This window comes from Pseudoliparis swirei, chromosome 20 (assembly GCF_029220125.1).
Source record: "Pseudoliparis swirei isolate HS2019 ecotype Mariana Trench chromosome 20, NWPU_hadal_v1, whole genome shotgun sequence".
NCBI lineage: Eukaryota > Metazoa > Chordata > Actinopteri > Perciformes > Liparidae > Pseudoliparis > Pseudoliparis swirei.
In genome coordinates, this window is record NC_079407.1 from 28,838,040 (window position 1) to 28,849,953 (window position 11,914).

The window sequence follows — 11,914 nt, forward strand, 5'->3', positions numbered from 1 at the left end:
CCTCTATCCTCTGACCCTCTATCCTCTGACCCTCTATCCTCTGACCCTCTGACCCTCTAACCTCTGACCCTCTAACCTCTGACCTCTGACCCTCTAACCTCCCAGCCCTCTAACCTCTAACCTCCCAGCCCTCTAACCTCTGACCCTCCCAACCTCCTGACACTCTGGCCCTCTAACCTCCTTTCTGACCCACCTAACCTCTGACCCTCTAACCTCGACCAGCCCGCTAACCTCCCAACCCCTCTAACACTCTGACCCTCCACTCTGACCTCTGACCTCCAACACTCTGACCCTCTAACCTCTGACCTCTGACCCTCTAACCTCTGACACACTGACCTCTGACCCTCTAACCTCTGACCCTCTAACCTCTGACACTCTGACCCTCTAACCTCTGACCTCCCCTAACCTCCTGACCCCTCCCAACACTCAACCTCTAACCTCTGACCTCTGACCTCAGCCCTCTAACCTCTGGCACTCTAACCTCCTGACAGCACTCTAACCTCTGACCTCCAACTTCAACCTCTAACCTCTGACCCTCTAACCTCTGACCCTCTAACCTCTGACCCTCTAACCTCTGACCTCTGACCCTCTAACCTCTGACACACTGACCTCTGACCCTCTAACCTCTGACACTCTGACCTCTGACCCTCTAACCTCTGACCCTCTAACCTCTGACACTCTAACCTCTGACCCTCTAACCTCTGACACTCTGACCTCTAACCCTCTAACCTCTGACCCTCTAACCTCTGACCCTCTAACCTCTGGCCCTCTAACCTCTGACCCTCTAACCTCTGACACTCTGACCCTCTAACCTCTGACCCTCTAACCCTCTAACCTCTGACCCTCTAACCTCTGACCCTCTAACCTCTGACCTCTGACCCTCTGACCTCTGACACTCTGACCCCAGGAGGTGACCATCCCTTACACCATGACCGTGGCGCCCCAGCCCACGGCTTTGGAGGCAGAGATCAGGCCTTCGGTCCAGCGGGAGTTCTTGGCATAGAATTCCTTCATGGATGCTGCCCCCTGGTGGAGGGAATGAGAGGTACGTTTCACCAGTTACCTTATATCACATTATATATATAGATGCTATACTATTCCATTGTACATGTTATACTGCTACACTATAACACTATGTTTATAAACTATATCTATTATACATATTATTATTATTATTAACACCGTATCGTTACATGGCTCAAGCATCATCTCTTCATTACAATATTATTCTGATTATCTTATAATAATATGACCCACATCTCGTTCTCACTGATGAAATGCAGAAGAACAAGAAAAAGAAGAAGGAGAACGAGAAGAAGAAGAAGAAGGAGAAGAAGATGGAGAAGAAAAACAAGAACAAGAAGAAGAAAATGAAGAAGAAGGAGAAGAGAAGAAGAAGAGCTCACTCTGCCGCTCTCCACGATGTCCTTCTGCAGGTTCTTGGAGGACAGCACCAGCTGCTTGATGGCCGTCATCAGCTCTGTGCATGCGGCCAGGATCCTGCAGGGGGCGCCAGAGACACTCAGTGACGCCTCACTGTCCGCTGAGCTCTCAGGGCATCATCAGAGCAGCAGGACCTCCAGCCGAGTCTCTACTCATGATGACCTCACAGCAGCCGTGACTGAGTGACATCATCACGCGTGGGACATCTATGACATCATCGCATGTTTTTACCTCTCGTTGACTTCCATCTTCACACCGCTGTCAACGACTCGAGAGTTGTTGAGCATTTCCTGTTGGACCAGAAAATAAAGACTTTGAAGTTATTAGTGTTGGAAAGTGAAAACACACACACAAGGGCTGACCCGGGAGAAGGTCAAAAGGAAAGCAGATGTGTGTGTATATGAAGTGTCTTAACAGAACTAGAGCTTCAGCGGTAGAGCCACGAGAGACAGGGCTGACAGGGATGATGTCATCAATACACAGAGACAGGGCTGACAGGGGATGATGTCATCAATACACAGAGACAGGGCACAGGCAGATAGTATCATGAGACAGAGACAGGCGCTGACAGGGGCTCACGCAGAGACAGGCTGACAGGGGATGATGTCATCAATACACAGAGACAGGGCTGACAGGGGATGATGTCATCAATACACAGAGACAGGGCTGACAGGGGATGATGTCATCAATACACAGAGACAGGGCTGACAGGGGATGATGTCATCAATACACACACAGAGAGGAGGCTGACAGGGGATGATGTCATCAATACACAGAGAGAGGGCTGACAGGGATGATGTCAATACACAGAGACAGGGCTGACAGGGATGATGTCATCACACACAGAGACAGGGCTGACAGGGATGATGTCATCAATACACAGAGACAGGGCTGACGAGAGGATGATGTCATCAATACACAGAGACAGGGCTGACAGGGGATGATGTCATCAATACACAGAGAGAGGGCTGACAGGGGATGATGTCATCAATACACAGAGAGAGGGCTGACAGGGGATGATGTCATCAATACACAGAGACAGGGCTGACAGGGGATGATGTCATCAATACACAGAGAGAGGGCTGACAGGGGATGTCATCAATACACAGAGAGAGGGCTGACAGGGATGATGTCATCAATACACAGAGACAGGGCTGACAGGGGATGATGTCATCAATACACAGAGACAGGGCTGACAGGGGATGATGTCATCAATACACAGAGACAGGGCTGACAGGGGATGATGTCATCAATACTAGAGGAAGGACTGACAGGGGATGATACACAGAGACAGGGCTGACAGGGGATGATGTCATCAATACACAGAGACAGGGCTGACAGGGGATGATGTCATCAATAAACACACACACACACACACACAGGTACCATCAGCCTGCTCCGCCGGCACCATGTGTGCGGTGGCGCTGCCCTGGACGATGGTGTCTCCCAGCAGGTGGCCACACTGGGTCACCACTCGGACCAGCTCAGACACACCTGGGGACCAACGATAAGAAACATGGATAACATCACAATACATCGGTCACTTACATCACTTTGGGTCCTTAATGCACTCACCTGTTCTCCTCGAGGATCACGCTTGAACAGAGACGTTTACATGGTTCATCCCTAACTGAGCTGACACACTGATTGACCTTGAATACAGAGCTTCATTCAGGAATTAGCTCTGAGAGGATAATACCTGTTCCTCTTGTGAGAACACACCAGTAGAGGTATCGCCCTCACACACACACACACACACACACACACACATGTGCTCAGAGACAGGCTCACCTGTGTGGTCAGCCAGGTAGACGTCTCTGGCCGAGTGGAGTCGCTCCAGGCAGCTCAGAGAGGCCTGACACCTCAACGCCAGGTAGTCTGCAGAGGTAAACAACAACAACACACATGAGGGTTAGACACACACACACACACACACACACACCTGCTGAGCTGGTGCAGCTGGTGTGCGCCGCGTCGTCGATCTGGACCATCGAGTCCTGGATGATCTTCTCGGCCTCCTCCACGGCGCCCTGCAGGCCGGACCAGCGCAACGCAGCCAGCTGGCTCTCCAGGGCCTGCTCCCGGCTCTCCTGTGGACACACACACACACACACACAGATACACACACACACGGACACACCCACACAGACACACACACACACACACACAGATACACACACCCACACAGATACACAGATACACACACCCACACACACACACACAGATACACACACACACAGATACACACACACGGACATACGGACACACCCACATAGATACACACACAGATACACACAGACACACGAACATACGGACACACCCACACAGACACACGAACATACGGACACACACACACACGGTTGAGCTATGACGACTCTGAGGGTCCAGATGTGAAGAGGAATTTGTCGTTCACTTGTAACTGAAACATGAAACATCTGCTGGACTCATTGCAGCTGATGAATAAAGTTAATAAATAAAGTTAATGAATAAAGTTAATAAATAAAGTTAATGAATAAAGTTAATAAATAAAGTTAATGAATAAAGTTAATAAATAAAGTTAATGAATAAAGTTAATGAATAAAGTTAATAAAGTTAATGAATAAAGTTAATAAATAAAGTTAATGAATAAAGTTAATGAATAAAGTTAATGAATAAAGTTAATGAATAAAGTTAATGAATAAAGTTAATAAATAAAGTTAATAAATAAAGTTAATAAATAAAGTTAATGAATAAACTTCATGAATAAAATTATGAATAAAGTTAATAAATAAAGTTAATAAATAAACTTAATGAATAAACTTAATAAAGCTGATGCTACCTTCTCGTTGAGCTGGTTCTGCAGAGCTTCGGCCGTCTTCACGCCGCTCTCCCTCTCCGTGGCGAGCGAGCTCTGGACTCGCTGCAGCTCCTCGCCGCGCACCGCTAGCTCCGCCTCCACCTCGGACAGTGACTGCACCAGCTCCACCTATAAAAGTGTATATTCTATATTCTATTCTTCTCAGACTGCAGCGCCACCAGCTGGGAGCCGAGCGCCTCGCTCGACTACCGGGGCCAATCAGAGAGGAAGGATGAAAGAAGAACAATGAAACCACAGGAAGACTCAAGATGAGACGATTCAGGTGGTCTGAGTGCTCTGACCTCACGACCAGTGGCGGTGCGTCCATAGGGGGCGCTAGGGCGCCGCCCCTCTTAAAATTTTGAGATGAAAAAAAAAATGGAAAAAAAATACATCCTGTCAAAAACATTACAGGACTGTCTCAGAAAATTAGAATATTGTGATAAAGTTCTTTATTTTCTGTAATGCAATTAAAAAAACAAAAATGTCATGCATTCTGGATTCATTACAAATCAACTGAAATATTGCAAGCCTTTTATTCTTTTAATATTGCTGATTATGGCTTACAGCTTAAGAAAACTCTAAACTTATCTCATAAAATTTGAATATTTCACTCAGACCAAGTAAAAAAAGATTTATAACAGCAAAACAAAATCAAACATTTGAAAATATGTTTCCAGGTGTTTGAGTTAATTAGAGCGATTCAAGTGATTTGTTTAATACCCTACTAGTATACTTTTTCATGATATTCTAATATTTAGAGATAGGATATTTGAGTTTTCTTAAGCTGTAAGCCATAATCAGCAATATTAAAAGAATAAAAGGCTTGCAATATTTCAGTTGATTTGTAATGAATCCAGAATGCATGACATTTTTGTTTTTTTAATTGCATTACAGAAAATAAAGAACTTTATCACAATATTCTAATTTTCTGAGACAGTCCTGTATATGCCAAATCATTTAAATAGTAAATATACCGTGTTGACGCGCTAAATGTGTGTGGGAGACCGTCAGCCTGTCAACAACCACTTAAGTTAATGTGAAAAAATATAATATATCGCCACTCATTATCACGGCGAGAAGCCCCGCCCCCTTTACGAGGCTGAGGCCCAACGTGTGTGTGCGGCAGCGAGTAAACATTTCAGTCGTTTCGGCAAGGACGGCTTCTCATTGGAGGATGAAACGTGAATCTTGGGCCACAAAAATGTGCGCTCATTGGCCAATGACATTGTTTTATTATTTCACGTGACTGGACTATTCAGCCAATCAGAGACCGGTATCGTTCCCTCAGCCAGAGAGCTCCACGGAGCTACGAGCAGGTAGCTAATGGAGCTGTTAGCTGGAGCTCAGTGAGTAATGCTGTTTAGTTTCCCCTGTCTGTCGTTCCAAAGTCCTGGGACTGAAACTCTCTGGACTACAACGGGGGGAGGGGCCTAAAGAGCTGCAGACAAGTGGAAAGCATGAATGTTAACGCAGCATCTAGCGAACAGCATGGAGCTAACGAGCTAACAGCCTGAAGCTAACCCTGTTTGCAGAGCAGAGCAGCAGTAGGAGACCGAACTGGCATCGAAACACAACGAAGAAGTTCTGAAAAACAGACACATTCCCTCAAGAATAATGGAGGCTGGTTACAGAAATGATGACTTTAACCAGAGAGTTATGGAGACGTTTGACCACTATAAAGAGAGGAGCTACTTGTCTTTACAGTAGTGGGTCTACTCTGTCAAACACCCAATGTAACATGTGATCTCTTTCTGACTCTATTCTGAACCTCTTTCATGTGAGGGTGAAACTCTTTTATTTTGTAAACCTCTGAAACCCAACCCCATGTTCCTTAAAGCTGCTCTGAACCTCTCATGCCCAAAGTTACAGTGTGTTGATAGTTGTTGTTGGACCGTGTTGAGCACGCTGTGTTCTTTAAATAAAGCTTTGTTTTTTACAATATTCTACTCAAAACCTCTTTTCTTCTCATTGTTGAGTGATATTTAAACTGCGCCCCCCCCCCCAAAAAAAATTTCACCAGCCGCCACTGCTCACGACACAATTAAATAAACTCCTCATTCACCAGCTGATTAGAACTATAAAGCCTCCCTTTCAGTTTGTGGAGAGGCGTTCAGGCTCCAGAGAGGCTGAGCTCAAGTTCACAACACAACGTGTGGCAACAGAGTGAAGCGTTGCATCCTGTGTTCAGAGTCTGTGAGATGCTGTTGGACTCTTAAAGTTAAAGAAACAGCAGTGAGTGAGAGGTAAGAAACAGAAGTGTGAAACTTACAGCCTGAGTCCCAGCAGGTCCCACAGAAAGAGACAAATGTAGAAAGATAAAAACAAGATTAAGAACATGGAAACGGACAGGCAGGAGCCGGCAGGAGCTAGCAGGAGCAGGCAGGAGGTAGCAGGAGGTAACAGGAGCTAGCATGAGCAGGCAGGAGCTAGCAGGAGCAGGCACGAGCTAACAGGAGCAGGCAGGAGCAGGCAGGAGCCGGCAGGAGCTAGCAGGAGCAGGCACGAGCTAACAGGAGCTAACAGGAGCTAGCATGAGCAGGCAGGAGCTAGCAGGAGCAGGCACGAGCTAACAGGAGCTAGCAGGAGCAGGCACGAGCTAGCAGGAGCCGGCAGGAGCTAAAGAGAGCTAACAGGAGCTAGAGAGAGCTAACAGGAGCTAACAGAAGCTAGCGAGAGATAGCAGGAGCTAACAGGAGCTAGAGAGAGCTAACAGGAGCTAGCAGGAGCTAGAGAGAGCTAACAGGAGCTAACAGGAGCTAGAGAGAGCTAACAGAAGCTAGAGAGAGCTAACAGGAGCTAACAGAAGCTAGCGAGAGAGAGCAGGAGCTAACAGGAGCTAGAGAGAGCTAACAGGAGCTAACAGGAGCTAGCGAGAGATAGCAGGAGCTAACAGGAGCTAGAGAGAGCTAACAGGAGCTAACAGAAGCTAGAGAGAGCTAACAGGAGCTAACAGAAGCTAGCGAGAGATAGCAGGAGCTAACAGGAGCTAGAGAGAGCTAACAGGAGCTAACAGAAGCTAGCGAGAGATACCAGGAGCTAACAGGAGCTAGAGAGAGCTAACAGGAGCTAGAGAGAGCTAACAGGAGCTAACAGAAGCTAGCGAGAGATACCAGGAGCTAACAGGAGCTAGAGAGAGCTAACAGGAGCTAGCAAGAGATAGCAGGAGCTAGAGAGAGCTAACAGGAGCTAGCAGGAGCTAGAGAGAGCTAACAGGAGCTAACAGAAGCTAGCGAGAGATAGCAGGAGCTAACAGGAGCTAGAGAGAGCTAACAGGAGCTAACAGAAGCTAGCGAGATACCAGGAGCTAACAGGAGCTAGAGAGGCTAACAGGAGCTAACAGAAGCTGAGAGATACCAGGAGCTAACAGGAGCTAGAGAGCTAACAGGAGCCAACAGGAGCTAGCGAGATAGCAGGAGCTGGAGAGAGCTAACAGGAGCTAGCAGAGGAGCTAACAAGCAGAGCTAACAGGAGCTAACAGGAGCTAGAGAGAGCTAACAGGAGCTAGAGAGAGCTAACAGGAGCTAACAGGAGCTAGAGAGAGCTAACAGGAGCTAACAGAAGCTAGCGAGAGAGATGGCAGAGCTAACAGGAGCTAACAGGAGCTAGAGAGAGCTAACAGGAGCTAGAGAGAGCTAACAGGAGCTAACAGGAGCTAGAGAGAGCTAACAGGAGCTAACAGGAGCTAGAGAGAGCTAACAGGAGCTAGAGAGAGCTAACAGGAGCTAACAGGAGCTAGCGAGAGCTAACAGGAGCTAGAGAGAGCTAACAGGAGCTAACAGGAGCTAGAGAGAGCTAACAGGAGCTAACAGGAGCTAGAGAGAGCAACAGGAGCTAACAGGAGCTAGAGAGAGCTAACAGGAGCTAACAGAGAGCTAACGAGAGGCTAACAGAGAGCCGAGGTAACAGAGACTAGAGGAGCTAACAGAGAGAGCTAACAGGAGCTAACAGAGAGAGGCTAACAGAATTTAGAGCTAACAGGAGCTAACAGGAGCTAGAGAGAGCTAACAGGAGCTAGAGAGAGCTAACAGGAGCTAACAGAAGCTAGCGAGAGATACCAGGAGCTAACAGGAGCTAGAGAGAGCTAACAGGAGCTAACAGGAGCTAGCGAGAGATAGCAGGAGCTAGAGAGAGCTAACAGGAGCTAGCAGGAGCTAACAGGAGCTAGAGAGAGCTAACAGGAGCTAACAGAAGCTAGCGAGAGATACCAGGAGCTAACAGGAGCTAACAGGAGCTAACAGAAGCTAGCGAGAGATACCAGGAGCTAACAGGAGCTAGAGAGAGCTAACAGGAGCTAACAGGAGCTAGCGAGAGATAGCAGGAGCTAGAGAGAGCTAACAGGAGCTAGCAGGAGCTAACAGGAGCTAGAGAGCGCTAACAGGAGCTAACAGAAGCTAGCGAGAGATAGCAGGAGCTAACAGGAGCTAGAGAGAGCTAACAGGAGCTAACAGAAGCTAGCGAGAGATAGCAGGAGCTAACAGAAGCTAGCGAGAGATAGCAGGAGCTAACAGGAGCTAACAGAAGCTAGCGAGAGATAGCAGGAGCTAACAGGAGCTAGAGGGAGAGATAGCTAACAGGAGCTAGAGAGAGCTAACAGGAGCTAGAGAGAGCTAACAGGAGCTAGAGAGAGCTAACAGGAGCTAACATGAGCTAGAGAGAGCTAACAGGAGCTAGCGAGAGCTAACAGGAGCTAGAGAGAGCTAACAGGAGCTAACAGGAGCTAGGAAGGCTAAGGGCTAACAGGGCTAGAGGCTAACAGAATAGAGAGCTAACAGGGCTAACAGGACTAGTGAGGCTAACAGGGCTAACAGGAGCTAGAGGCTAACCCAGAATTCAAGCTAAGCTAACAGGAGCTAACAGGGCTAGAGAGGCTAACAGGAGCTAGGAGGCTAACAGGAGCTAGCGAGGAGCTAACAGAGACTAGCCGAGGCTAACAGGAGCTAGAGAGGGCTAACAGGGACTGGCTAAGCTAACAAGAGACTAACAGGAGCTAAGCGAGGCTAACAGGAGCTAGAGAGGCTAACAGGGCTAACAGAAGCTAGAGGCAACAGGAGCTAACAGGAGCTAGAGAGGCTAACAGGAGCTAGAGAGAGGCTAACAGAGAGCTAGGAGGCTAACAGGAGCTAGAGGCAGGGCTAACAGGAACTAGAGAGAGCTAACAGGAGCTAGAGAGGCTAACAGGAGCTAACAGGAGCTAGGAAGGCTAACAGGGCTAGCGAGGCTAACAGGAGCTAGAGAGCAACAAGGAATAACAGAGACTAGAGCTAACAGGAGCTAGAGAGCTAACAGGAGCTAACAGAGGCTAGCGAGGAGCTAACAGAGCTAACAGGGCTAGAAGGCTAACAGGGCTAGAGAGGCTAACAGGAGCTAACAGAACTAGCGAGAGCTAACCAGGAGCTAGTCCCACAGTGAGGTGTGAGACAGGTGTTGACATGAGGTGTGAGACAGGTGTTGACAGTGAGGTGTGAGACAGGTGCTGACAGGAGGTGTGAGACAGGTGTTGACAGTGAGGTGTGTGACAGGTGTTGACAGTGAGGTGAGACAGGTGTTGACACAGGAGGTGAGACAGGTGTTGACAGGAGGTGAGACAGGTGTTGACAGTGAGGTGAGACAGGTGTTGACAGTGAGGTGTGAGACAGGTGTGACAGTGAGGGGTGAGACAGGTGTTGACACAGTGAGGGGTGAGACAGGTGTGAGACAGTGAGGTGAGACAGGTGTGAGGTGTGAGACAGGTGTTGACACAGTGAGGTGTGAGACAGGTGTTGACAGTGAGGTGAGACAGGAGGTGTAGACACAGGAGGTGAGACAGGTGTTGACAGTGAGGTGTGAGACAGGTGCTGACACAGTGAGGTGTGAGACACGAGTTGTGACAGTGAGGTGTGTGACAGGTCTCGACAGGGAGGTGTGAGACAGGTGTTGACAGTGAGGTGTGAGACAGGTGTTGACAGTGAGGTGTGTGACAGGTGTTGACAGTGAGGGGTGAGACAGGTGTTGACACAGGAGGAGAGACAGGTGTTGACAGTGAGGTGTGAGACAGGTGTTGACACAGTGAGGTGTGAGACAGGTGTTGACACAGTGAGGTGAGACAGGTGTGAGACAGGAGGTGTGAGACAGGTGTTGACACAGTGAGGGTGAGACAGGTGTTGACAGTGAGGTGAGACAGGTGCTGACAGTGAGGTGAGACAGGTGCTGACACAGGAGGTGTGAGACAGGTGTTGACACAGTGAGGTGTGAGACAGGTGTTGACAGTGAGGTGTGTGACAGGTGTTGACAGTGAGGTGTGTGACAGCTGTTGACACGGTGAGGTGTGAGACAGGTGTTGACACAGTGAGGAGTGAGACAGGTGTTGACAGTGAGGTGTGAGACAGGTGTTGACAGTGAGGTGAGACAGGTGTTGACAGGAGGTGTGAGACAGGTGACAGGGAGGTGTGACAGTGAGGAGGTGAGACAGGTGTGAGGTGAGACAGGAGGTGTGAGACAGGAGGTGAGACAGGTGGAGGTGTGAGACAGGTGACAGTGAGGTGGAGACAGGTGTTGACACAGTGAGGGGTGAGACAGGTGTTGACAGTGAGGTGTGAGACAGGTGTTGACAGTGAGGTGTGAGACAGGTGTTGACACAGTGAGGTGAGACAGGTGTTGACAGGAGGTGAGACAGGTGTTGACACAGTGAGGTGAGACAGGTGCTGAGACAGGAGGTGGAGACAGGTGTTGACAGGGAGGTGTGAGACAGGTGTTGACAGTGAGGTGACAGGTGTTGACAGTGAGTGAGACAGGTGTTGACACAGGAGGTGTGAGACAGGTGTTGAGTGAGACAGGAGTGTGAGACAGTGAGGTGACACAGGAGGTGTTGACACAGGAGGTGTGAGACAGGTGAGGTGAGACAGGAGGTGAGACAGGAGGTGTGACACAGTGAGGAGACAAGGTGACACAGTGAGGTGTGAGACAGGAGGTGAGACAGGAGGTGAGACAGGTGTGACACAGGAGGTGTGAGACAGGTGTTGACAGGAGGAGGGTGAGACAGGTGTGAGACAGGAGGAGGTGTGAGACAGGTGAGGAGGTGACAGGTGTTGAGACAGTGAGGTGAGACAGGTGAGACAGGAGGTGAGACAGGTGTGAGACAGGAGGAGGTGTGAGACAGGAGGAGGTGAGACAGGAGGTGGTGAGACAGGTGTTGAGACACGAGGTGTGAGACAGGAGTGACAGTGAGGACAGGAGGAGGTGAGACACAGGAGGTGAGACAGGTGTTGACAGTGAGGTGTGAGACAGGTGAGGTGAGACAGGAGGTGAGACAGGTGGAGAGACATGAGGAGAGGTGAGAGACAGGAGGTGTGAGACACGAGGTGAGACAGTGAGACACAGGAGGAGACAGGTGAGAGACAGGAGGGTGAGACAGGAGGAGGTGAGACAGGAGGTGGAGACACGAGTGAGACAGGTGAGACACAGAGGTGAGACACGAGGAGGTGTGAGACAGGAGGAGGAGACAGGAGAGGTGACAGAGGAGTGAGACACGAGGTGTGAGACAGGTGGAGGTGACGAGGAGGGTGAGACAGGAGGTGAGACACATGAGGTGTGAGACAGGTGTGAGACAGAGGAGACAGGGAGGTGAGACAGGAGGTGAGAGACAGGAGGTGAGAC

At 49.2% G+C, this 11,914-nt stretch overlaps 1 protein-coding gene and 1 long non-coding RNA gene across 2 annotated transcripts; both read right to left on the bottom strand.

Moving 5' to 3' along the window:
• Window positions 1-852: 852 nt before the first annotated feature.
• On the bottom strand, window positions 853-1,735 carry LOC130210526 (uncharacterized). The gene is made up of 3 exons (XR_008834826.1): window positions 1,675-1,735; window positions 1,407-1,500; window positions 853-1,026 (listed from the first exon to the last, which is right to left on the bottom strand). It is a non-coding gene; the product is annotated as an uncharacterized LOC130210526 (long non-coding RNA).
• A 127-nt stretch (window positions 1,736-1,862) lies between these two features.
• On the bottom strand, window positions 1,863-4,685 carry LOC130211350 (huntingtin-interacting protein 1-related protein-like). The gene is made up of 5 exons (XM_056442089.1): window positions 4,262-4,685; window positions 3,386-3,533; window positions 3,235-3,321; window positions 2,830-2,937; window positions 1,863-1,897 (listed from the first exon to the last, which is right to left on the bottom strand). Exons 2-5 carry the CDS (start codon window positions 3,432-3,434, stop codon window positions 1,863-1,865), a joined length of 279 nt encoding a protein of 92 aa, XP_056298064.1. The 5' UTR covers window positions 3,435-3,533; window positions 4,262-4,685.
• Window positions 4,686-11,914: the final 7,229 nt, after the last annotated feature.